Genomic DNA, 27,995 nt, shown 5'->3' with positions numbered 1-27,995 from the left:
AAGCAGAATAATGGGAACGAGACTTAATTACCTAATGCTATACCCGGTCCTAATTATAAGAGCTAGTTGACTAATTTGAGGAGATTAAGGAAATAAGTTAAGTTAGTTATTTGTAATAAATATATGTTATCTTTCCTAAACTATCCTTACTAATTAAGTGTATTGGCTACAACTACCATTATTAGAAGGATTAATTTGGAAAAAATATATAAATATAAGAGATAAAATAAATTAGTATTTTATATTTAAGATCAAAATAAAAGTCAAACGAGGTCTCATGTTAAAGAGACCGGAGGTAGCAATTTTGTAAGATTGATTTATACATAAAATAGGGACATATTTAATCGCAAAAATGGACTGTCGTAAAAAAAAAAAAAGAACACAAAAAAAAAGACATATTTGGTGGTGTGTATATATATTAAAAAAAAGAAGGAAAGAAAAGCAGAAGTAGTTTTTGCTAAACATGATGTATCAAATACGCACGAAGCCATCAACCGTGTGAGAGTGGTAATAAAGGAGGGAGGAGAAAAGCTTGTCTTCAAGAGTTTGTTCCTCAAAGAATTAATGAGTCCAAAATTGTCATCATACAAAAATTAGGATGGAGGTAGCTATATATAAATTTGCCAAAAAAGTCACCCTCATTTTCTGCTCTAATTTGAATATTTTTTATATGATAAATTTTTATACACAGAAAATATTGATATTCTGCAGATTTTAATCACTCTATACACAGTATTGATACATCATTCATACAAATAGTTTTTCAAATTGTCACAAAAAAGGTAAATCAAATAAAAATAATTGTTTCAAACTAGTTTTTATGTTTTTTTTTTAAAACAATCAGATCTTTTTTTGTTTTTTTAGATTTTTCTGAAAAGCAATTTTATAAAATATTCTCTGAAAAAGAAGAAGAAGAAGAAATAAACAGACCCTTTTTTCTTTAATTTTTTTCGCCTTTTGGTTTTCAATGGGTATTTTGACCAGGAAAACCTATTCTGCGCAGTTCAGCACTTCGGCTGCGTCGAACACTTGTGATTGCTAACACAAGAAGCTCTTTATCAGCGAATGAATTATCTCCATCCCCTGAACCCAATCAGAAATCCTTTATCCCAATACCCTGGCCCTCTAGCTCTTCAATCGTTGCCGTTGTTACCTCTTTACTTTTCCTGCGGAATAACTGGAGTTGAAACTCCGAATGGTCGAGATTTATAAAGCTCCTCATAGAGTGTTCCATTGTCTCTTCCCTTCTGTTTGAATATGTGTGTATATATATATTTAACATAACGAAACCCTATTTCTTCTTTGGTCAAGTTAAGCCTGAATGACCCTGCTTCTGTTGATCTTGTCATGGATTGGATAGTTTATACTGGGTGGTTAATTCTTCTATGAATTGACGCAAAGTGCAATAAGCTGCCCAAGGAGTACACATCAGCATCTTGCCTTGGGTCTGCATACATGAAGATTCACTTGAAGTATCAAGGTAATGTTCGTTTGAATTATTAATTATTGTCGTTACCAAATGCCTTATTCAATGGATCAATATCAAACTCATTTGTTTTAAATTCAGTTTTTTTTTTTTTCCCTCTTGCACTTTAAGTTTTAGTTTTGTTGTTGTCATTGTCGCAGTATCATACTTCCGGTATGTTCTGAAGTGCCGGCAAATCGATCCTTTATGGAAAAAGTTCTCATCTTCATCAAATGGGCCTTCTTCTTCCGATCCATACGAAAAGGTTGTTCCCTCTGTGGAGGGGAGAAATCAATATCATTCTGGAAATTCGCTTTGCCACAGCCAAGTGGTGGACGATGTATGCCGGGTTTTGGGGACTGATCCCTGGGGACCAGCGACTGAGAATGCACTGTCCATGCTTGTTGAAAAGCCTCAACCAGAAATAGTTGTTGGAGTATTAAGGAGGTTAGATGATGTCAAGAAGGCATTACACTATTTTAGGTGGGTGGAGGGAAAAACTGAACAAGCACATCATCCTGAATCATACAATTCACTTCTCAGGGTCATGGCTAGGAGCAAAAACTTCGACTTCTTGGAACAGATTCTTGAAGAGATGAGTATTGCTGGATTTGGACCATCTATTGATACCTGCGTCGAACTAGTTGCCTCCTCTGTCAAATCACGGAAGTTGAGAGAAGCTGTTGGCATTGTTGAAACAATGAGGAAATTCAAATTTCGCCCTGCTTTTTCAGCTTACACAACGTTGATTGGTGCCCTCTCAGCATCTCGTGCTAATGAATCTGATCTTATGCTCAGACTTCTTCGCCAAATGCAAGAACTAGGTTATGAAATAAGTGTTCATTTGTTCACTACCCTTGTCCGTGAATTTGCCAAGGAGGGCCTTGTTGATGCTGCACTTTCCTTCTTGGATGAGATGAAGAGTAATTCAATCAATGCTGATGTAGTTCTCTATAATGTATGTATAGATTGTTTTGGCAAAGTTGGTAAGGTGGACATGGCCTGGAAATTCTTCCATGAAATGAAAGCACATGGGTTAATGCCTGATGATGTGACATACACTAGCATGATAGGGGTTCTTTGCAAGGCTGGGAGGTTGGAGGAAGCTGTTGAGCTGTTTGAACAAATGGATCTCAACAGGAGTGTACCTTGTGTATATGCTTATAATACCATGATAATGGGTTATGGTTCGGTTGGAAAGTTTGATGAAGCATACAGTTTACTTGAGAGGCAAAAGAGAAAGGGATGTATTCCTAGTGTAATTGCATACAATTGCATTCTTACTTGCCTAGGGAAAAAGGGTAAAATAGAGGAAGCATTGAGTGTCTATGAAGAAATGAAAAAGGATGCACCTCCCAATCTTACAACCTACAATATTTTAGTTGACATGCTTTGCAGAGCAGGAAAAGTTGATTCTGTTATGGTTGTTCAGGATGTGATGGAAAGAGCTGGCTTGTTCCCTAATATCATAACTATAAACATAATGATTGATCGACTGTGCAAGGCTCAAAGACTTGATGAAGCTTGTTCCATCTTCTTACAATTGGACCATAAAGCTTGCACACCTGATGCTGGAACATTTTGTTCTCTTATTGATGGCTTGGGCAGACATGGCAGGGTGGGTGATGCCTACAAGCTGTATGAACAGATGTTAGACTCTGGTCAGATTCCAAATGTTGTTGTATATACTTCTCTTATCAAGAATTTCTTCCAGTGTAATAGGAAAGAGGATGCACACAAAATTTACAAAGAGATGCTCCATAGTGGCTGTTCTCCGGATCTTGTGCTCCTAAATACTTATATGGATTGTGTTTTCAAATCTGGTGAAATTGAGAAAGGGAGGGCTTTATTTGAAGAAATAAAAACTCAAGGGTTAACTCCTGATGTTAGGAGCTATTCAATTTTAATTCATGGTCTTGTTAAAGCAGGTTTTGCAAAAGAAACTTATAAATTATTTTATGAGATGAAGGAGCAAGGATTGCATTTGGATACCCGTGCTTACAATGCTGTTATTGATGGATTCTGCAAGGCTGGAAAGGTAAATAAAGCTTATGAACTGCTTGAGGAAATGAAGACAAAGGGTTTCCAACCTACTGTTGTGACTTATGGTTCTGTGATCGATGGACTTGCTAAGATAGATAGGCTTGATGAAGCATACATGTTGTTTGAAGAAGCAAAATCAAAAGGTATAGATGTTAACGTAGTCATCTATAGTAGCCTGATTGATGGGTTTGGGAAGGTGGGAAGGATTGATGAAGCATATTTAATTATGGAGGAGTTAATGCAGAGAGGTCTGACCCCTACTATATTCACATGGAATTGCTTACTTGATGCATTGGTGAAAGCTGAGGAAATTGATGAAGCTCTTGTCTGCTTTCAATCCATTAAGGACATGAAATGTCATCCAGATGTAGTAACCTACAGCATTATGATAAATGGTCTTTGCAAGGTTAGAAAATTTAACAAGGCCTTTGTATTTTGGCAGGAGATGCAGAAAAAGGGGTTAAAGCCCAATACCATCACGTATACCAACATGATATCAGGACTTGCAAAGGCTGGAAATGTTTACGAGGCTAATGATCTCTTTGGGAGATTTAAGGCAAATGGTGGCATGCCTGATTCGGCTTGTTATAATGCTATGATAGAAGGCTTAAGCAATGCGAATAAAGCAATAGATGCATATGCACTTTTTGAGGAGACTCGAATGAAAGGCTGTCGCATAAATGGCAAAACCTGCATTGTTCTTTTAGATGCATTGCATAAGGCTGATTGCCTTGAGCAGGCGGCAATTGTTGGGGCTGTCTTAAAGGAGATGGCCAAGTCCCAACATGCTACAAGATTTAATTGAGAACAGGATGTCTATTCGTTATTGGTCCTGGAAGAATAAGAAGTCTTTCTTTTGGACCTAAATAAGTGCTATTTTCTGAGTAACATGCTTTAATACCCTTTCTCATTTGCTCTGGCCAAGCAATTTGAGGGGAACATAGAAAATTTGTCATTTCCTCGGACTCATTGAGGTTGATGGTCTCACCCTTAAAGGTAATTCTTTGATATCTATTGAGGTTCAAAAATCGCTCATTGCTTGCAACTGATTTATGTATGGAAGAGTTATACTGCCGTCCTGTTTTAACTTTTAAAATGTGGGTTCAAATGGAGTGTGCTTTACTCATGTGTATCTCCAAATTACTCTGACAACCTAACTTGTTAGTCCCCCCCCCCCCCGGCTTTTTTGAGATAAAGTTGATGTCCTAAACAAGCCTATACAGCTAAAAATGGCTTTTTTTTTTTTTACCAATACCTGAAAGTGACATAGTTAGTGACATGGAATCTATAATGTTTCAGTAGACAACGGACTGATTATGATTCTTTTTAAAATATTAATCATGCTTGATTTCTGACTTGCAGGGAGCAACTCTATTCTTAGAATTCTATCATTTTTGAAGGATTGACATATAATGGTACTGTCAATGGACTGGCTTCATCCCATCAGTCCTCCTGCGGTAATTCTGTTAGTTGCCATTTTTTCAAGTCCGCTTGTCACTTGTCAATTACTTTTGGATAAATTTATTCACACCCCACCCTCCAAAAAACACCCCCACTCATGGAAAAAAGAAAAAGAAAACGAGAAAAACCTGCCCTGTTGATTAACTCAAAAACCATGAATGCCTATATTTTCATGTGGTATTGGAACACATTGGTCTTTCTGGAATGAAGGAATCTCTATTCCAGAGGCTAGTATAAATTGGTAATACCATTTTACTGTTCTGCCATGATGTCTCCTCTTAATGACTAGGTTAGTTATTTATGCTAGTCTCTTTTTCATGTTATAGCATATAACTCAATTGACTTGAGTCATCGAACACATCAGGGTTGTTCTTATTTGGCGGCTCATTGACTGTGCCAGTGCTCCCATTTGTTCTATTTTGAAACCTGTAAAATGCTATGGGGCTGAGTCATGACATTAGCGACCAAAACATGTTGACCGCGTTGAGAAATGGACTAGCGGATAGTTTTTTTTTTTTTATAAAGTAGATTGCAACAATTTGCAGATAATTGTGAAGAAATTTATGAATACTGGGTTAGTTGCTGGACCAAACGAAGGTGTGTCTAGAATGGGATGATGAAACAGCTGGAATTTACAGGGGATGCAGATAAGGAATAGGTTTCTGGGTACCTCTCAGCTTCGAAACTAAGGAAAAATAAGTACGATGCGATTAGTGCTTCAGGCACTGTTTGTCACGAGCGAGATGAGAGATGCATGAAGATTTATGAGCTGGAAAAGGTCCACTTCTTGAGCTTTTGTCATGGCATCGCCAATCGCAGCATCGAACAGAGGCTTTCAATGAGGTGGTCTGAATTTTCCAGGGTACCCACTCCACAAAAGCACTTCTTTTTTTCGGTTTCATTCTTCATTTGTGTATGAAACGTGTTCTTGATCTATCAGGGCCCATTTGTTTGGATGTAAGAATGGATGGTAATGGTAAGCAGAAGCCCATTTACTATTACTAGTTTAGTGATTTCAAAGTTATTGCTTTTCTTTTGCTTCTTCTTTTTTCCCTTTATGTTCTGGTTCACTATTTGACATCCTGTTTGTACCCTTGTGTCTTTGTTCTTGTCGTCTGTGCGTGACTAAATTTTCTCAGGTCTATTTTCTGGGAGTGGATTCAATTTGTCTTCTAAGTTGTTCATGGCAGATCGGATTCAGAATGTTTTATATCTCTTCCAATCTGTTTTACTAACAACTAGAAAAGCTGGCATAGAAAGAGAATAATGGGACTGTCCAGAAATCCCGACGCCAAAAAATTGGTCCTACCAGTGGGACCCGCACAAGGGGGAAAACAAACTGAGTATTCATGATTGTCAGGTGAATTTGATCATGCAAAAACGTGATTTAGAGGACAAAAATTTTGCCAGCACCAGAAATTCATGTAGAATCATGCTCATCGTCAATAAATTTTTAAGAACATTGCTCAGAAACCTTCCTCTGGTTGACCATGCATCATCAATAGATAAAATATTTCATTGCTTTCAGTTTGAACAATGTTAAAATGTACCTCCTGATAAAAGCTGGAATATCACACTTTCATGTGTTTGGGGGAAGCAAATGAATGGGCTAGTTGTATTGTCAAAGTCAAAGCATTATGTGATATTAAAGCATAACTAGCGGAAGAGATTAGTCTATCACAACATAACGAACTAAAGTTTGAATTCCTGTTAGAAGAGGTGCCTGTATTTAGTGCTTGACAGTACTTTGAATAGGATTGTCTCTAATAAGAGGATACTTATGCTTCAGGGGGAAAAAAAGCATAACTAGCTTGTGCCATCCCGTTTAGCTTTTTTTTAGTTGAGATCCTCACGCAAAATAGTATTCTTCCCATATTTGCTAACGCAGATGCATTGAAATTACTCCAATGCATTCTATTCTCCCATACATACACAGATTACGTTGCACTGGTAGAGAAGGGGACAAAGAAAAGACGGTAAGTTGGTAAATTTGAAATGCTATGAAGGTAGAAGAAAGGAAGAAAGGTTTCACGATATGGTGGAATAGTAGCATCTAAACAATGTGCTTCATGCCTTGGGGTTTACATTAAAGTCTCATAATGCATGCAAATTCCTAAATATCTTCCAGCAAATAACATTGGTTATTTTCATTTGAATGAATTAGTATACATTTTTAATGACATTAATATATTAATGTTATTTTCATTTACATGGATTGGTATATTATAAAGGTTTTTTTCTTACATGGGTTGCATGGAGAGCTTCTGCAACTAAGATGTAAATATTCAATTACAAACTTTAAAAATATATTCATACAGATCACAATCTATTATGTACAATTGTGAAAATAAATGAAAAAACCTTTATATATTAAGGGAAAAAAAACATTTTATATGTATATACTAAACAGAAAAATAAAAAATTCGAAAGTATTAAACAAAATCAAAAAATGTATTTTTTTTTATATGTTTGCATAACTTATAAAATATTATTGAAAATATTGTGACTGTTATTATTGCTGAATTTTTTTAAAAAAATAATAAAAATTTCTCAAATCCTATTTAAAATTTAAATTCACTGGGGACGGATGACGTTATTGCTCATTAGATGCAATGAAGATCCACCGGGCGGGCATCACTGTGTATTTGTCCATAGGTATGCATTCTCAGAGTCAAACTTCAACACATAGCTCATAGGATATTCTAATAGTAAAGTAATAAGACAACCAGGGAAAAAAAATGTAATAAGACAACATTTAGGAGATTTTCAACACAGCGCAAACATTCTATACAAGTTGCTGCTGATATATGCATTTTGATATATAAATGTGCATCCATTTGAATGAGAAATACTGCGAACAACTATACAGGTGCAACAGATGTGGGAAAAAATATATCAGTTCTGACTTCTTGATGTTAATACTGCAATCCAGTATGAAAATCTTCTTTTCAGGTGAGCATCAAAATAAACTCCATTTGCAGCCGAGTTTTTTCGGCCGGGGAATACTGCACAAAGCAATTAATATAATAAATCATTATATGGAAATGATCCTTTGTAAAAGTAAGTGGAACAACATTAAAGAAACCACCTAGATCAAAAGCAACGATGGAAAAAAAACAAAAGCATAGTTAATACCACCTATAGTATTTTAAAAAGGTTACTAAGGACCAATTCAAAAAAGGCTACTAAGGATACCTTGTCCTTAGTGAGAACAACATAAAACGAAACAGCATGCCAGAAAGATGCTGTTAAACAGTACAACTTATAGCAAGCACCCATACCTATTCATAATGACAAAGAAAGTGCCACAGGACAAATTTTCTGCAGACTATTTCACATCGTCCCAAGAAAAAAAGTTTTGACTTAAAAACTTTCTTAACCAACCCAGCATCACCTGCAAAAAGTATATTGAAATGCATAATATTGTTAAGTTCTGTCCTATAAAAGGGAAGTTTCAACTCATGTAAAATGTCAATAGACAAGACAATAAAATTGATATTAAATAAGTTGCACAAAGCAGGCAAATTATGACCATTTAAAAATACCAAAAGTTACATGACAAGTTTTGGACCAAAAACTTCGTCTTATATACAAAAGTACACAATGTATGTTCATTCATAGATAGAGACGGCTCAAAATATGTATAGTTTCTGCGCATGGAGTCAACCTTTTGCATCGACTCAGCCTTCTGCACCACTGCAACCTGAATGTCCTCTTTTTCATTGCTATATTCTACTCACTCTTCTCCACCTCCCTGTTGGCTTCATGATAGCAGCTTTTTCCTCTGCCATTTCAACGTTATCTGCAAAGATGGAAAAGGGGCTAGGGCATTAGAGAATTTCTCATCAAAATAGGAAGATTCATGTTCGTTTGACTAATTCGTGAGCTTTACTTCATATTTTTATTGGTGATAATCATTCCAACGAAGCATTGTCATTCATGTTTGAGAAGTTAATAAATTATTAATGTTTACAATGAATCCTGACAGGGAGAGGCACTCTGTAATACCGTTTATGCCCTATGCCTGATAAAACATTTCTTAGGCATTTGGATTCACTTGGCTAGAAAGAATTGAACCACATCCTTGAAGTTTGTCACGGTAGAAAAAATGACCAAACTTAACAATCAAAGGTATACCAAGCTTGAAGAGGAAGGAAAAAGTACGAGAAAATTGGGGAACATATTTTAATAATTTTGGTTTTAATTTCCATTGCCATGAGGCATGGTCTTAAGCAACCTCCCCTATCAATTCAAAATGTATGGCTCAACTAAAAACAAAGCATCGATTAGCATTGCCTCCTTGTAACCTCCACTACGTCACTTTTTGATACTACAATTTCTTCATAGAAGCATCAAAATAAGCTCCACTTGCCTAGAATGTTTTGACAGCTCAGGAAAATTACAGCCAACAATCTAATCAAACCTACAATGGAAAGTTGTTATTAAGCCAGATATCTCTTATGAATAGTAAAATGAGTATGAAGCCAAAGAGTAAGCCATTTGAGTCATGGCTTGAGTAGAACAGTATCAAAAGATATATTGATATACTATTGCAATCATGCCTTTAGCCTTATAGAGAGAAAAATAAGGAGAGTACATAATAAGGAAAACTTTTTTTTTTAAAAAAAAAAAGCAAAATATTTTACTAAACTTGAGAGTTTTTTCTTCCTTAGTATTCTCTCCACATTCCTTGCCTCTCTATCCAAACAAAGGGTTAAAGTGTAAAGACGGATCAATAGTAATAAGGGTAGAAATTAGTACACTCTTAACTTTATTGTTTTCTTTCTCATGTTGTGGCTTATTTTTTTCCTTTTATTTGAAAGGAAAAATCAGGATGTAATCACTTAGAATCACTTAGGTCTTGTTTGGTATCAATTGTTGAAAATGAGAAATAGGAATTGGAATTGAGATTAATAAAATTCATTAAGAGAGTATTTAGTATAAAAAGTTATTTACTACTTGGATTAGACAAACTTAGTCACTGGGTCCGCCGGTGGATACCCTGATGTTTCATCAAACTTATGTAAGTAAGATTGAATAATACTATTTCTCTCTATGACATTTCCCAAAATATAAACCAACAGCTGCGCAGCATTGTACACAATTAGTACGAATAAATAAGCGGAGTATTTATCGTCTCCCAAAAAAATCGCGCTTTTGACTTTGACTAGAGCTTGCTTCCCACTGGACATGAAGTTTGCATCATGGGTCTTCAATAGTATGCCTCAAGTCTAAACCAGTTCGCGCAACATACAAGATTAACAGGAAAGTATGGAGAAGATTTTGATGTGATTGATAGATGAAATGATAAGGCAGACGATAAAGAGGAAGTTGCCCTGTTTCAATCCTTCGTCAAAACTGGTGCCCGGAAATGACGACGATGACCTTCCGGCCTGAAAGATTGTTGCTTTCCTTTTTCTTCACTATTTTTCTTGATTTGATTCGATTTTTCTTGCTTTGGTTTCAACGGCAAGGAGTGGAGTGGAAGGGAGGCTAGCCGACAGGGCAGCAGAAGCGTGCTTTTTCCGGCACGATGACTGTGACTCCGCTCTGATCTCTTTCGTCAGGGAAGCAGGCACGTGCTCATCACATGACTCCTCCGTCATCATGTTGGTTTTTTTTTTTTTTGGCCAAAACCTTCGCATGTTGGAATATTAGGTGAGCTCAGCGTTTATAGAGCAGTAAAGTATTACTACTTTCACTCGTTATTGTTATTTAGTTTTATCCAATCCTGATTTTACTATTACTGTTTCCTATTTATTTTGATTTGATCATATCAAAGCAATAATCCCCTGATTTTCCATGATAAAATTCATTATTTTTAAAAACGTAACCATTAAAAAGTTGACTTATTTTTTGTCTTATCTATTCAGCGGATTCGTCTATATTCATGGATAAGGAATTGTACTTTTGAACCAGTCACTGAACCGACTCAATTTAACAGGATAACTGGAGCATCGATGATCAAAATTGCAACATGCGAACTACAAGTTGGTGAGGATCCAAAAGGCTTCACTTCAACCTTTCCTCATCTCTTTGTTCAGTTCTGGGTTTGTTTGCGACTTCAACTCATGAGGTCAACGAAATGTCAATTTCTCAGTAGGATGAGGGGGTTTGTTTACGCGTTTCTCGTCCTGGTTCTATGTGATTGTGCTGTGGGTGTTGCTAAAGAATGCACCAACCAGCCTACACAATCACATAGCTTTCGGTATGAGTTATTGACGTCCGAAAATCAAACATGGAAGACAGAGGTGATGTCACATGATCTTTTGACACCAGCAGACGACTCTGCTGGGGAAAGCTTGGTACCAAGGAGATTCTTGAGGGGCAAAGAGGAGCAAAATGACTGGGCACTGATTTCGAGGAGAATTAAAAGTTTGGGTTTGTTCAAGCCACCAGAAGGGATCCTCAAAGAAGTGTCTTTGCATGATGTGAGATTGCATCCGGACACATTCCACGCCCGGGCACAGCTTACAAATTTGGAGTATCTATTGATGTTAGATGTGGACAGGTTGCTTTGGAGCTTCAGGAAGACGGCTGGTTTGCCCGCTTCTGGTACGCCTTATGGAGGCTGGGAAAGTCCAGACAGTGAGCTCCGAGGTCATTTTGTTGGTTAGTCTATTTCATTCATCATCTTATTCTTACTTCTTCTTTCATATCTGATTGGTATCTTTAATTACACCTGTCTTATCCGTGGTTGTTCGGAAAGTCCTCCTAACAACGTGGAATTGCGAAGGAATGGCTGTCAAAGATCAATGAAAGCCTAATAATTTAGCGTTAGCCTAATAATTATGAAGTGGAATTTTCTCTCTCTAGTCCACTCTGGGAGAAGATTGCATGGTAGCTTGAATAATACCTATGACTGTAATGTCTTCATGATTGAGTGTTTTTTATACCCAACCAGCCAAACAAGTAAAACTAACAAATGTTCTGCTTTTGCAAACGGAGCATTTTTATGTACAGATTTGTCTTTGGAGAGTTCCTTATAATCCATCATTCGTTTATGTCATGTACTAGACTTTCCATGCATTTTTTTTAATACACCTCAAACTACATTAAAAGTATTAGGAAACAAAAGAAGGGGTTGTGTCCCCCTAATAGCCTCAATATAGCCTGAAAATGGTTTCAGAAACACACGCTTCTCTCCACTAAAGCTGTGAGCTTCTTTTGCAAACCAGTCTGCCCCTCAATTCTCATCGCGATCAATGAGATGTAGAGTAAATTGTCAATCTGGAGCCTGCGGCTCCTTCATGTCTTTGTCAGCATGAGTATGGATGATCCATGAACACATCCCTGTAGATCTGGTTGAGCACGTCCACAGAACCACTGTTTAGTGCTATTTTTCTATAACCTCTGTCTCAGTTAAATTTTGAGTCCTCTGCACATGCCATATAACTCAGTGATGTTTCTCGTACATTCTTTGGAGACATATTGCTCACACACAGGATTGTGGCGCGAGGACACATTTATGTACGTTTCCATGGGCTTTTAAAGCTCTATTATCTAGCAAGTAGCAGCGACTATATGAATTTGCAATTTACTTTTAATGGATGATTTATATTTGCTTGCTTTTGACATTTCAAAGGGCACTACTTGAGCGCTTCAGCTTTGATGTGGGCCAGCACACACAATGATAGCCTGAAGGAGAAAATGTCGGTGCTTGTTTCCAATCTATCTACCTGTCAGGAGAAACTGGGCACAGGATATCTCTCAGCATTTCCTTCTGAGTTTTTTGATCGTTTTGAAGATATTAAGCCTGTATGGGCTCCCTATTACACCATTCACAAGGTACCCTCAAAAGTGATTACTGAGCATGTAACTACTTTTGGCCTTAATATTGTGGGTTTTAAAGTAGTCAACTTTTGGCAGATCATGGCTGGCCTGCTAGATCAATATACTATGGCTCGAAACCCTCATGCTCTGAAAATGGTGACATGGATGACTGAATACTTCTACAGCCGTGTACAGAATGTGATTACAAAGTACAGTATAACTAGACATTATCAATCACTGAATGAGGAAACTGGAGGAATGAATGATGTCCTTTACAAATTATACAGCATAACAGTGAGTTAACTAATCTTGTAGCTTCATTTGTTTGTATGATAGTGTTGACTCCTTTGCATTGGTCAATGTATCAGCTTGATAATTATGACTCATAGACCTGATCATTTTTGCTAAATTCAATCCTGAAATTGCATGTCTTGTTCCTATGCAGGGAGATCCTAAGCATCTCTTGTTGGCTCACCTTTTTGACAAGCCATGCTTTTTAGGGTTGCTTGCTGTGCAGGTAATGTTTATATTTGTTCATTATGCAGGTTTCCTTTAAAGTTTACCTGTATTTAAACAATCACTATATCTTCCTTTATCCCAAAGAAAAATGTCTCTTCTAAGGGTATCATTTTTTTTCCTTTGAGTGAAAGTCTAAATGGATATCATTAACAATATTGTACTCCCAGTTGACTGAAACATTTTAAAACTCATATTTGAACTTTAGCATTTGTTTTCCAATCTATAAATTGTATTAAATTTTCTTGCAAATTACAAGAGTAATGAAATTTGAACTTTTTTTTCCATGTAGGCTAATGACATTGCAAATTTTCATGCTAATACACATATTCCAGTTGTTATTGGATCTCAAATGCGGTATGAAGTCGCTGGTGATCCGCTCTATAAGGTAAACAACTTTATGCATGTTTTAAATTTCCAGAAGTTGATGAGAAAACTAAGTTTTCTGGCATAAATCTATTTATAGATTAATTTAATTATCTATTTTATTATTAAAATATTTTACTTGTGATGACAATTATAATGAATGCCTTTTGAGAGAAGCGTGTTGACTTTGGGGCCTAACTTGGAGATAATAAATATTCAAAACCCATTGACTTTAGGTATGCATTAGAGATTGCAAAGGACTTACATATTCACTCTGAAATCTGAAGGCTAGAAATAAAATTAATACAAACTGGTATTGGCCTTCGTCTCTCCTTTTTCTTTAGTGACTCAGTGGTCCAAACTTAAAATTTTTAATTTCAATATGTATCCTTTGTTTTTCTGTATTGCATTTGGGCTTTTGTCTCATGTCTCCATTGTTTAAACTTCAGATGCATGCCTGTTCATGGTATTTCCATTGCTAGATATCTTTTGTGCTTGTTCCATTGAATATACACGTCAAGGCTGGAGGTGGTTTCCCTTTGTGAAAATTTCAATTTTCTAATTAGATTTGTTCTTGCTTTTTGCTGCACTAGGAAATTGGAACATTCTTTATGGATATCATTAACTCGTCTCATAGTTATGCAACTGGAGGGACATCGGTCAGTGAGTTCTGGTAATGAGATATAATAATTAGTTTCAGTTTTTCTTATGAACATCAAATCTTCCGTTTAATATGTACAAGGGCTTTGAGTAGAAATTGTCTTTTTATTTCTCGTTATGGCAGTTAGTCCCTGATTTTGTTAGGCACATCTATTTTAACTTTTGTATAGGCATGATCCAAAGAGAATGGCAGAGAACCTGAAAACAACCGAAAATGAAGAGTCATGCACAACTTATAACATGTTGAAGGTTACAACCAATCATCTATCCCTTTTTTTAATCTCATTATGGTATGCTTCCAGAGTGGAAGTTGTATGAATGTGTGAAAAGTTTTCACAACTTAATTGTGTATCTTTTACGTGACATAGGATTTGAAAACATGCTATTAAAATTTATATTAATTTATGATGTACAAGTTTGTATGTGAGAACGCACACATAATAATTGCCATTTCAGCTAAATTTTAGTTTCTTTCTATTATATTTTCTTCTATGCATCATGCCTTGTCATCGCTTATCAGTTACTTTACAGCATTTCATTTGTATCAGCAATGAAAAGTTATGTTTTCTCAGGTTTCACGGAACGTATTTAGATGGACCAAGGAGGTATCATATGCAGATTATTATGAGCGTGCTTTAACAAATGGTGTTTTGGGGATTCAAAGAGGTACAGATCCTGGAGTAATGATATATATGCTGCCACAAGGTCGTGGAGTATCCAAGGCTAAAACTTGGCACGGTTGGGGAACAAAGTTTGAATCTTTCTGGTGCTGCTATGGAACAGGTTTGCATTTTTTCCCCACGATATAATTCAGTTTATATCAAATTGCAGTATGTCATATCTCAATTCAATCATCTTTTTCCTTTGTTGCTCATCTTTAGGGATTGAATCATTCTCAAAGCTGGGGGATTCTATTTACTTTGAAGAAGGAGGAAAGAACCCTACACTTTACATCATTCAGTACATATCAAGCTCCCTTAATTGGAAATCCAGGGGTGTCATGCTTAATCAAACTGTAGTTCCTGCTACTTCATGGGATCCTTACCTTAGAGTTACATTGACGTTTTCTCCTGTAGAGGTACCCTCTTCTTAACCAATGTTTTTTTTTTTAAAAAAAAAAAGTAATGCACCTTGTATATAATTCTACTGATCTAGAACCCTAGTCATGAGAACGGGAGGCATGTCATTTCTTTTTCTACTTCTATTAGTTTGTGTACGATGCTAATTTGATTAATCTATCATGACTACGTGAGATATGAAAAAAAGCTGTATGATAGGTATGCTACTTTCAAGCTGATGATGACAAGTCAGGGGCCTAAATTTATTTATTTTAATTGTTAAAAAAATTGCTCAAATATGGTCTTCGACGAGGAACGTCAATGTTTGTAATTCGCTAAAGCAAGCCCAGACTGTGTTTTTTCATTCATGCTTCTTCTTTTTTTTTTTTCCCAACTACAGTGTTTATTTTTATTATTTTTTTAAAAAATTGTTATCACTATTAGGTCAAACAATGTTATTAAGAAGCAGGGGTAAAATAAAAGTATGAAATTATTTCACATAATCTGATGTATCTGAAATTTGAATTTAATATATTCTATATATTACGAGATCAAAGTATGATTATCTTATGAAATAACACGCGACATAATTTCATGTGGTAGTATTATCACCGGGAGGGCAACTCATTTTTGAATATTTTGAAAGTATTTTGGGAGTGACATTGAGTAAAGAAAAAAAAACTTCCTAATAAACATTGCTTCTTAAAAAATACTTCCTAAACAAAAATGGTCTTTAAATAAAAAATAAAAGGTACTATTTATAAATTATAAATAACTAAATGTATATTTCTATTGCTATAGAGAGATTCTTGAGTGAACCAAGAGTGTCACGTAACATATGACCTAACCAATATAAAAATGACAAGTTACACCTCATGGGTCTCACCACTGCACTCTTCCTTTTTTCCATGCTCCTCGCTCTCTTCTCTTCTGGTGCAGAACCTCTTCTCTTTTCTTTCCATCCTCTTTCTTTTTTATTTAACCATTAAATTAATATTTTAATAGTTCAGACTTAAATCCTTTTAACACTATTATTAAAATATTAAATTATAAAAATAAATAAATAATAAATTACAAATTATATTAAAATTTAATTCTAATGGTTTGCAAATGCACTAAATGTTTTTTAAATTTTTTATAAAAAATTTATAAAAAATTAAAATCTAAATTGTAGAAATATGTCAATCTAATGGTTAGAAAAAAAAGAAGATAGGAGGGGAAGAGGTCCGAACCGCTTCTCCTCACCCAACCCTCTCTCCTTTCCGTTTTCCTCACACGTCACACATACTTTCCCATTCTCTCCCCATTTGCATTCATCTTTAATTTTTCTCTCCACTAGAAAATGACCTGGTCATATGAGAAAAGGATGAACAAAATAAACTATTTAGGTACTTGTTTTATTTTTTAATTGTTGGCGTTGTGTGGGGTAGGCCAAATTATTATTATTATTTTTTTACCAGCAGGCCAAATTATTTTTTAAATACATACACATAAATACATAATATATATTTCTCATATAGATTAAATAACATATTATGTATAACAAAACATTGAAATTATATGAGCGAGAGAGAATAAAATCATATATCTTATATATTATTAACCTGAAAGAAAATTTTATGAATAATAAAATTTTATTAAATATGTAGTTTTTAAAATTTGTACCTTGCCTTTGCACTATATATAGATTTATTTTTGATAAATTTTAATATATTTATTATAATTTATTTTTATACATTATTTATATGAAATAATAGATTAAAAAAACTATTATAATGATATAATTTTATTATTCATAAAAATCTTATTTTCTATTAGTTTGTCTACGATACTAATTTGATTAATACATCATGACTACGTCAGATATGAAAAAACAATATGCTGTATGATTTGTGAGAGGTGTGCTACTTTCAAGCTGACAATGGCAATTCAGGGGCTTAAATTTATTTATTTTAATTGTTAAAAAAATTAGCAAAATGACAATTACTTCCTCCAATGATATGTGATCGATTTACGGAGGTTGTGGTGCCAATTTGTTACCTTTGTTTTGTAGAAAACCCTGGAGATTTCTTTTATGTTTCCTTACAATGAAAGTCACTTTTGCAAGGGACTGGCACTTCATCCACGTTGAACTTCCGAATACCAACATGGACACATTTGGATGGTGCCAAGGCAATTTTAAACGATGAGATTTTACCTCTGCCATCTCCAGGTATTTAACTGGCTTCATTTGTAAAGTGAAGATTTCACTGTAATTTGCTATTAATTTCATATAGCCATAGGTTTTCGAATTGATGAAATTCAGCCACCCACAGCCCCCCCTCCAAAAAAAAAACCCAAAGCCAACGTCTATTATTGGGGATTTGTCTTGCACCAATCAGAACATAATTCGAGTTATTTCAAATTCAGCCACCCACAGCCCCCCCCCCCTCCCCCCAAATAAGATTGCTTTGTAAAGCAGAGCAGAGAATCATAGAAGCGGTTGGGCGTTGCAAGTCGCAATGATTACTTTGCGCTCTCTCGCTTTAGCGCGATCCCCGTTCATTCACAGCATCAATTTCTTGCAAATAATCTCCTCTTCCCTGCCTCCATAGATGTGTATTTTCTTTTTGGTAAGAGAGTCTAAATGTATAATTCTGTTACTCCTCCAGTCCTAATTATAAGACCCAATTGACTTATTTGAGGAGATTAAGGAAGTAAGTTAAGTTGGTTATTTATAATAAATATGTGTTTTCATTCCTAAAATATTCTTGCTAATTAAGTATATTAGCTAAAACTATCATTATTAGAAGGATTATCTCTAAAAAAAATGTATAAATATAAGAAATAAAATGGATTGGGGTCTTATAATTAGGACCAAATAAAAAGTCAAATGGGGTCTTATAATAAGGACCGGAGGAGTATTATAGAATGAAAGAAAAAAAACTCGGATCAATTGTTTTATACCTACTATATTGAGTTTTCTAATCATATATAGTCATGTGTTTTTTTTTTTTGTTTCATGTGAATTTATAATTAAATACTACTAAATGCTAATATTTTAAAAATAAGATCATGATTGAAGAATTTAATATAATAAATATAAGAAAATTGATGTAAGTATTATCCAAAATAAAATAAACATAATTCAAGTTATTTCAAAGTGATGCAATATATATATTTTAAAAAAATTTGGACCATTGAAATTTAAAAATATATATATTATAGTTAAAAATAACTACATTTATTGCGTATTGATTCCGGAAGAAACAATAGACAGAGGGGCGAGATCAAATGAACAGGGATCTAAGAACTATATTTATTTTTTATAAATATATATTTGATCTAAGAACTATATTTTTTTTTGATAATTATATATTTAATATAAGAACTATATTGTTCTATTTTTAACTTATTTTATTAATAAATTGATAAATCGTATTAAACATATTTTATTAATATTAAAATTAATATCATTATATTAATATCATTCTATTTATTATTAGTCTGTATGTTAGTACATTAGTATGTATGTAGTATATTATGTATATAGTAGTATAAATTTTTTATACTATTTTAATAGATTTATAAATTTCAATTTCATTTTTCTTATTTAATTTTAAATAGATCATTTACTATTATTATAATGATAATGAATTTCAATATCATGAATTTCAATAAATAATCAATATTAAAATAGAAAAGAAAATGAAATTTTTTCTTTTATTTTATTAAAATATTAATATTGAAATGAAATTGAAAATTAACAAATAAAATAATTCACTTATAAAAAAATGAATAAAATAATGAAATTTTAACTAGAATAAATTTGAAAAAAATAATGAAATAAAATAATGAATATTAATTATAAATTTGTATAAATATTATTATAAATAAATAAAAATAGAAAAATAATTCAAAAATAATTTACATTATAGGGAGGTTTTCTTTTTGACCTTGTATAGGGAGTTTAAATTTATATAGTTATTATATAAATTCTTATATTTTATTAATCACGATTGAAATAGTATGGTCATATGATTTTAATAAAATAAAATAAAAAAATAAAATTAAAAAATATAATATAATATAATATATAAAAATAGAATATGTAATACTCCTCCGGTCCTAATTATAAGACCCAATTGACTTATTTGAGGAGATTAAGGAAGTAAGTTAAGTTGGTTATTTATAATAAATAAGTGTTGTTATTCCTAAAATATCCTTGCTAATTAAGTATATGGGCTAAAACTATCATTATTAGAAGGATTATCTTGGAAAAAAATGCATAAATATAAAAGAGAAAATGGATTGGGTCTTATAATTAGGACCAAATAAAAAGTCAAATTGGGTCTTATAATAAGGACCGGAGGAGTATTAAGTAAAGGTATAAGAAAACTTTGCTGGAATCAATACGGAATAAATATAGTTAAATATCTTTGTGATCTTCCCCATCTAATAAAGGGGGGTGTGCGTTTTGAAATAGTCTGCCCTGCACCCACCCCCTGTATGCTTCAACAGGAATCACATAAGGGTATATTGATATAATAGAAATCTTTGGTAAAATGCCTACTCATAACCCAAGCGGATAAAGTATATTATATCATTCGTTTTAGGGATTGGTGACTTACCCGTTCAATGACTTTGGCACCGGACGTTCCCAAAATGGGTACTCTACTCTCGGGTCAAGTGAACTCAATAATAGATGTCTTTTGGTATTCTAGCCTTCCTTCTCCTTTCAGGACCGATATAAAAGAATATTTTATAATTATAGAATATAATTATATTCTATATATGAGCAATGGAATAATAGAAAGTTTGAATAATAACACACATTTGATCTAAGAACCATATTGTTTTACTTTTAACTTAGTTTATTAATAAATTGATAAACATATATTGTTTTATTTGGATAAATGAAAGGGTGAAAGAAAGAGAGAAAAAGAATATTAATGATATAGAATTCTAGTATGTAAGGTCTATGAGTGATGTCATAAAAGATAGTGTAATAAAGCATCAATATTAATTAATCAATCATTAGATGACTATGTTGATCAAATAAACAAATCAAGAGCCGGAGTCACTAAAAATTGAGATGGTGGACTAAAGGAAAACAAAAAAGAAGTAAAATGAGATTTATTTATTACTGACAAATAAATCCCATTTTTTTTTATTACTCTTTATTCTTAGCTATTGATAACATAATTCTTATGAATAATAGAAAAGAATATTGATAACTTAGTATATCTTGCCAATAACCATGTCCACTGAATAGAAGCATTAAAATTTTCATTTTTAATTAATTTATTAAAATTTTCAAATTAAAAATAAATAAATTAAAATAGATTCTATTCTATATTTATATAATTTATATATTCTATATTTATGTATTTCTATTTCTATATTATTTCTATTTATATATTAGAATTCTAAAATTTATTCTAATATAACTATATTCTGTTATAACTAATATCTAATTTGTATATATATCTAATATTCTAATATATATCTAATACGACGAATATAAATAATAATATAATATTAATAAATATTATTTATTATTAAATGAAATTTTTAATCAAATTTTTTCTACTTGTTCTTGAAGTAAAAAAAGTTTCATCTATTCCTAAATAGTTTCTTTCAAAAATGTTTCTGCTTCCCGAGTGAATGTCTTAGTTGAATATATGAATTCTTGGAATTAAAATTTATTCATTTTTAAGTAAACACATAACTCCTAATATTTTCTGTATCGTTCCCATTTCATCGGATGTCCCCAAAGGGACACAATATATATTGTTTATTTCAGCTTATTATATTTTGTTTAAACAAAAAAAGTTCTGTGCAAAAGAAGTTATAAAAATGCAAGTGATCTACAATTGTTGTATTCAAGCAAAATTGCATTGAACTCACAAAAGAAGAACCTAAACTATTTTTTCAAAAAAAAAATACTGCTCTTTATAATTTTTCAATTAATTTTTAATTTAGTTCTTGTAATAAATATTTCTAGTTAAATCTTTATATTTTGAACTTTGAACAGTCCTGAGGGGAAAAACGAGCCCCAGCTCATCGCGCGAGGGGTGAGGAGAGATGATCCACGTGTGGTAATTCTCTTAACAAGCAGCAAAATATAACAACAGAAAAGACGCCACAAATGATAGTGGCATTTGTCTTGCACCAATCAGAACATGAGACTTCAAATGGTCCCCAAAGTATCTCCACGTGGCGTTACTAAACTGGTCACGACATTGTTACCTATTGGACTGCGCGGTACTCGGCCGCAGAGAATCATAGAAGCGGTCGGGCGTTGCAAATCGTAATGATTACTCTGCGCTCTCTCGCTTCAGTGCGATCCCCGTGCCCCGTTCTTGACAGGCGATGTCGTTTTTGGCTCTTCCATTACCGCCTCCCTGCATTAGCATCAGTTTCTTGTTTGGCAAACAACCTCATCCCCTCTCTGCCTCCATTCCTCATTTTTGAATTAAGAACTTTCTCTGTTAGAGCTCTGTTTTTACGTTATAATTCGACTGTCTTCCTCATGGCCCCCCAATCTGGTATTCTTAGAACCCAGCCATTCATCAGGTGCTTTAGGAAGCCGAATCTGCCGACGATAATGCATGTTTCAACTGGAAACATTACCTACTTCCGTTTTCCCTCCAGAAGCTTTGTGGCATCAAAGTACAGGGAAGATGATAATAAAATGCCAGTGAGATGTTCAGGACAAAACCGTGATGATTTCCGTGGAGGAAGTTCTTCGTCCAAAGCAAATTTGAATTTCATTCAAGAACTACTGGAGAAGGGAATTATTCTATTTGCAACGGTTCGTGCGGTATTGGTGTATGGACGTCAGAAATTTTTTGCAGCTGAATTGGTCGAAAATGCAGCACGTGGAGTTGTTGGACGAATTATACTGTTGCTTACCAATGCATGGCCTAAACTGATTCAAGTGCTTCAAGTCTTTAAGGACCAGGGGCTGCTACTGGCAATACTTTTGGGTCTTTCGGCGTTTTTTTTCCATGGCAGAGACTTCCATTACCACTCTTTGGCCTTGGAAGGTATCTTTTTCTTTCCCCTCCGAATGCTCATTTGTTATAATTTCTCCCAAAAATATATATAAAATATAAATATTAAAAAGTAACGGTGATTTCCTGTGAATGCATCGTCATTTAGACAGACTTAATTTAGTCTGGCTGATCAAAGAAGCATTGCTAAAGTTGTACGCATATTGGGAATTGAATTAACTAGACATACATGCACACGAGGATTATTTTGTTCCTTTAATGTAAATTGCCTATGAACGGCCGTGTGTTTAGATATCAGTTGGTTAATGACTCCTCCGATCTATATACGATTATAGTATCTTAAGTCAAATATAGGTTATGGCAATTGAGGAATTTAATTTTTGTTGATTTAAGAATCAAGTAGTATATATTCTTTTCTTTACATAATAATGTAATGAATGGTCCTAAGAATAATATGGTTTGGGATCTAGAGAGAGCAACTCGTTGCTCTCTCTAGATCCCAAACCATATTATTCTTAGGCCCATTTATTACAAATTGTTTGTCTCCTTCATATGTATATACTCCTCCGGTCCTAATTATAAGACCCAATTGACTTATTTGAGGAGATTAAGGAAGTAAGTTAAGTTGGTTATTTATAATAAATAAGTGTTGTCATTCCTCAAATATCCTTGCTAATTAAGTATATTGGCTAAAACTATCATTATTAGAAGGATTATCTTGGAAAAAAATGCATAAATATAAGAAACAAAATGGATTGGGGTCTTATAATTAGGACCAAATAAAAAGTCAAATGGGGTCTTATAATAAGGACCGGAGGAGTATTAGTTTTACCTCTGTAAGTCTTGTCTTGAAGTATGACCATTGTCATGAAATTTTGTACAAGGTCCGTGAATTGGCTGAAAAGGAATCTGAAGATGGTGTGTTCAAATTACTTCAGGCCGATGTCACTCGTTTCCTTACCACCATACTGATCGGCACAACGTATTTCCCTTTTATCATTCATTTCTTCCAATTTAAATATATATATATATATATATATATAATTCTCATTTTTTGCTATTCTCTTGTGCTCAGTGTAGTCAATATCGGAGCAACCGTCCTCGTCACAAATGCTGCAACAACAATATTTGGTGAGGCTGGTGTTGGTGCAGCAACCGGAGTGATGACAGTATGCCTTGTTGCCTTTACTTGAATGATTATCTTTTAACCATCTGAGTGATTATCTTTTAACCATGTATCTAATTCATGTGTGTTATCTATATGCACTTACAAGGTTTTGACTTTGCTTCTAACTGAAATCACTCCAAAAAGCATTGCTGTTGATTATGCCATAGAGGTGGCTCGAATTGTGGTAAGTTGTCATTTATATTTGCATGATGTTTCCTCTTTAACTTCTTTATGTAACAAATATTGGTTCTGATGCCTATAGATCAGGCCAGTGTCATGGCTTTCACTTGTATTGTATCCTGTAGGAAGAGTTGTTAATTACCTTTTAATGGGGATGCTGAAATTGCTTGGTTGCAAGGCAAGAAGGTATGTAGAAAAGTTAGTTAAAGAGTGATCTTTTTCTTTCCATATTGTATCTATTGTTAATAAATTATACAAGGATTTATACGTTTAGACTGTTGGCAGCACATGGCATGAGGCAGAAAAAAAATCTTATTAGTTTAAAAAGTTAGTCTTGTTTCACCAACTTATTTTGTATAACTATACTTTCATGAAGCACAGAGCATGCATATATTCAGCCTTTACCTTTTGTCAAGTCATCTAATATTTTCATATGTATCACCTCTGTTGGTAAAATTCATATTCAAGGCGCTGTATACATAGTTGTCATTTTGAGACATTCTTATTACATCTTTTAGGTTTTGCACTGAATAGTTGCCTTTATTTTCATCTATCAGTGAACCAAATGTAACTAAGGAGGAGCTGAAATTGATGATAAGAGGTGCAGTGTCAAGTGGGGCAATAAAGGTGGAAGAACAGGTAACCAGAGCATGATAAGTGCCCATATAGCCAAAAAGAAATTGTTGGTCCATTTGTAAACTTTTTATTATATGTCTTGAATAAATTATTCTTCGCAGGGTATAATAGAACATGTGTTGCAAATGAAAGAAACACACGTAAGAGAGGTTATGACGCCTCTTCTTAAGGTGGTTGCAGTGGATGTCAATGCGACACTTACAGATTTTCATCGCTTGTGGGTCATTAATCAGTACTCGAGGTATAGAAAAAATCTGCACAATGATTCTAGTTTTTCCCCCCATTATACATATGTCAACTGGATTTTTTTTTTTCCTTAGGGTACCGGTTTTTGAGCACCGAATAGCTAATATAATAGGTATTGCATATGCAAAAGATCTTCTGGATTTTCAGAAGGGTAGAAAACTTTAATCCTGATATACATTATGTGAGTTTCTAATTATTTATTAATTGCATACCCCATTCTATACTGCTCATAATTATATTCCGTCTGATTTCCAAGGGTGAACTACTTGAAAGTATCACTGTTGGAGATATGGCTCGCAAGCCGGCATATTTTGTACCGGGTAATTTATTTCTATCTCAGTCTTAATGTGAAAATCATTTTCATGTATTTTATTTGTGGTTACTCACTGCTGTTAACATGTCCAACATTTTCATGTATTGAATGAATAAACTCCAGTTACTGTTTTTGCAGATTCAATGCATCTTCAGAGTCTGCTCAGAGAGTTTCGAAGTCGAAAGGTTCACATGGCTATTGTTCTTAATGAACATGGCGTAACTGTGGGCGTATGTACAAATTTTTAAGTTTCTAAAGGCCCATAGATATACATTGTTCACATTTATCTCTAGCTTTTACCTCTCCTATTTTTTATTACAATTAATGAACAATTTCTAATGACAGTTTCCTTCCAGTATTATGAATTTGTTTTTAATTAACTTGTTTAAATTTATTTAGAATTTACATATCTAATTTTTGGTGAATTTGACAGATTGTTACTCTGGAAGATATTTTGGAAGAACTTACTCTGTAGCATTCGATCGCAGAGGCTACAAAAGTGATTGCTGTTCGATTTGAACTCATAAATAGTGATGAAGAAATGTTGGGAGACTGACCGAGCAACCACTTTGGCCATTTTTGAACACTAAGATGTGAAAGGTTGAATACAAAACAAAACTAGCTTAGAGCACTATGCTCCTTGCACTGTTATTAAAAATTTAGCCATTCATACCAACTTGAAGATTATACACATGCGCACACATATGTATAGAAAATCATATGACTTACACGTGCATTGTCCTTTTTTCTTTTTAATAATATACATGTGCCAACACTTTGAACTGTGGAAGTCAAGTGTTTCTTTTCAAGCTTAAGCAGTCATAACGAAATTAAGTCTCGAGCGAATTGATTCCAAGTCGATATAAATAAGCCGACTAAGAGTAATCACAATTGTTAAAGGGCGCATCTAAAGCCCAACGACTATTTTGGTTTCGCTTTTTGTAATGGGCTTTCGTCAAGCATTCATATACATTAGTATCCGTGATGTTGATCAAAACTAATACTCCTCCGGTCTTTATTATAAGACCCAATTTGACTTTTTATTTGGTCCTAATTATAAGATCCAATTCATTTTCTCTTTTATATTTATGTATTTTTTTCCAAGATAATCCTTCTAATAATGATAGTTTTAGCCAATATACTTAATTAGCAAGGATATTTTAGGAATGACAACACTTATTTATTATAAATAACCAACTTAACTTACTTCCTTAATCTCCTCAAATAAGTCAATTGGGTCTTATAATTAGGACCGGAGGAGTATTGATTTCGTCAAGCATTTATATACATTATTATCTGTGGTAGGAACATTCGAAATTTAAACTTAGTATTTTATGTCGGTTTACATGTTCCATTTAATTTTCTTCCGCTATATTTAAATTATTAAATGGATTCCATTGAGTTTTCTCTTTTCAGGGCTTGTTTATCGAGAATATATGAGAATTTATGAATCATGAATAAGATTATTTATTTTTCAAAAAGGGAGAAAAAAAAAAAGGGGGAACAAAAGCTGCAAATAATTAGGAAAATTCATGGTTGCCTTTTCTTTTGAAGACTTTGTCTTTAAAACATATACAAATATTTGCAAGTGCCATCTACGAATCCCATTCTGCTGTTGGACATGTAAGGAAGGCAATATATATGAGGCGAAAAAGGATTTCAAAATAAACTAATAAAATAAAGTGAAGCACGGAAGGTCACCTCGGACTAGAGTTGTCAATAAGGGCTAGCCTGGCCCTAAAGGGCCGGCCCTTTAAAGCCCACATACCTTAAAATTATCTAATTATTAAAGCCCGGCCCTTAGGCATACGGGCTCAGGGCTTAAAAGGGCTGGCCCTTTTATGTTATTTTTTAAAATTTAAATTCTTTTTAATTATTTTAAAATAAAAAATAAAACAACAAAACTTCTAAGATTTTTTATTCAAATTATAAATATAATTAAAATAAATTAGTGGTGTATAGAAAAAAAATTAAACGCCAATAAACTATTGTCCAAAATAAAAAAATCAAAATCTAACAAAACACGAAAAACAGAAAGATAAAACCTAGCAGTTAAAGATTAACAATATCAACATAATTATTATCTTTATCTTCATCTTCATCAGTATCATCAAGATCAGCAATATTTGATTGTTCTTTACTACAAGTGAGCTCTTCTTCAGTGATAAAAATATTAAGGTTTTTGTCTTCATTTATCTTATATAAAATAAAACTATGCAGTAGTTATAAGTACAAATAAGAACCTGAACATTTGTTCGAATAAGAAAAGTTTTACACTTTGTTAAGATATGTAAACCGATGGTAAATGAAAATCTACTAGCTATTATGGTGATTAAAATGTTAAGAATATCAGTTACCATTCTTGAAAGAATTGAAAATTGATTTTAATTGTTCTTCCACAAGTCCAAGACATTTAATTCTTTTCAATTATCTAGCTTGAGTATTGACTCTTCTAGGTATTTTTCTAATTTAAACTTATTCATAAAACACTAATCTATAACTTTATAAATATATTGATAATAATTAAAAAAAATAGGCGGGCTTAAAAGGGCTAGCCCTTGGCCCTAAAGGGTTGGCCCTTTTATTTTTGAGCCCTATAGGGCTAGCCCTTTTAAGCCCAATTTTCTTTTAAACCACCTAAATACAAGCCTGGCACTTTATTTAAATGGCTTAAAGGGCCGTGTAACATCCTAAATACTAAAAAAAAAAAATTAAATTAAATTATTATTAAAATAAAATAAAATAATTAAATAATGTAAAATAATATTTTATTATTATTAAATAATAATATTTATTAATATAAAAAAAAAAATTTGACCCAGCTTTCCACCGACTTTCGGTGGAAAAGCTGGGGTTTATTAAGGGGGAGAAGAAATATGGGGGAAGACCATTGACAAAGAAGCATTTGACACGGGTAATTAAAGAGGGAGGAGGAAAAAATGGGGAGGAATAATAAATGAAGGAAGAAAATTGAGGAAGGATGGTTGGTATGTTAAAGGATAAATAGAAGAGTGTTTGAGTGTTGTGTAGAGTAGAGAAGGAGAGGTGAGAGACGCAGGAAGAAAAAAACAAAGAACAAGAGAGTGAGTGAAGATTTCTGCAAGGACGTGCT

At 33.5% G+C, this 27,995-nt stretch overlaps 2 protein-coding genes and 1 pseudogene across 4 annotated transcripts; all 3 read left to right on the top strand.

The window, feature by feature from the left end:
• The first annotated feature begins 1,057 nt into the window (after positions 1-1,057).
• Positions 1,058-6,981, top strand: LOC114725772 (pentatricopeptide repeat-containing protein At3g06920). 3 transcript variants are annotated; one of them, XM_028912350.1, is made up of 5 exons: positions 1,058-1,480; positions 1,627-4,504; positions 4,871-4,965; positions 5,608-5,812; positions 6,906-6,981. In XM_028912350.1, exons 1-2 carry the CDS (start codon positions 1,456-1,458, stop codon positions 4,311-4,313), a joined length of 2,712 nt encoding a protein of 903 aa, XP_028768183.1. In that variant the 5' UTR covers positions 1,058-1,455; the 3' UTR covers positions 4,314-4,504; positions 4,871-4,965; positions 5,608-5,812; positions 6,906-6,981. The 3 variants fall into 3 exon arrangements, with proteins under 3 accessions (XP_028768183.1, XP_028768177.1, XP_028768171.1); XM_028912344.1 differs by having other exon boundaries at positions 5,515-5,812; XM_028912338.1 differs by having other exon boundaries at positions 4,871-5,812.
• A 3,983-nt stretch (positions 6,982-10,964) lies between these two features.
• On the top strand, positions 10,965-17,562 carry LOC114726019 (uncharacterized). Its single transcript, XM_028912592.1, has 10 exons — positions 10,965-11,581; positions 12,555-12,757; positions 12,839-13,036; positions 13,188-13,259; positions 13,551-13,646; positions 14,218-14,297; positions 14,455-14,533; positions 14,857-15,067; positions 15,166-15,362; positions 17,449-17,562. The coding sequence occupies exons 1-10, from the start codon at positions 11,041-11,043 to the stop codon at positions 17,560-17,562; spliced, it is 1,791 nt and encodes a 596-aa protein (XP_028768425.1). The 5' UTR covers positions 10,965-11,040.
• Positions 17,563-21,637: 4,075 nt separating this feature from the next.
• On the top strand, positions 21,638-25,358 carry LOC114726014 (putative DUF21 domain-containing protein At3g13070, chloroplastic; annotated as a pseudogene).
• Positions 25,359-27,995: the final 2,637 nt, after the last annotated feature.

Source organism: Neltuma alba, unplaced genomic scaffold (assembly GCF_004799145.2).
Source record: "Neltuma alba isolate B1F8T4 unplaced genomic scaffold, ASM479914v2 tig00002420_pilon, whole genome shotgun sequence".
NCBI lineage: Eukaryota > Viridiplantae > Streptophyta > Magnoliopsida > Fabales > Fabaceae > Neltuma > Neltuma alba.
This window is presented reverse-complemented; position numbering and strand designations above follow the sequence as displayed.

Excerpts from the sequence above, each read along its gene's own strand:
- LOC114725772 (XM_028912350.1), top strand. The coding sequence starts at position 1,456 with ATGAAGATTCACTTGAAGTATCAAG. Across the intron at positions 1,481-1,626 it reads GATTCACTTGAAGTATCAAG|TATCATACTTCCGGTATGTT; the intron begins GTAATGTTCGTT and ends TCATTGTCGCAG.
- LOC114726019 (XM_028912592.1), top strand. The coding sequence starts at position 11,041 with ATGAGGTCAACGAAATGTCAATTTCTCAGTAGGATGAGGGGGTTTGTT. Across the intron at positions 12,758-12,838 it reads CCTATTACACCATTCACAAG|ATCATGGCTGGCCTGCTAGA; the intron begins GTACCCTCAAAA and ends AACTTTTGGCAG. Across the intron at positions 13,647-14,217 it reads CTGGTGATCCGCTCTATAAG|GAAATTGGAACATTCTTTAT; the intron begins GTAAACAACTTT and ends TTGCTGCACTAG.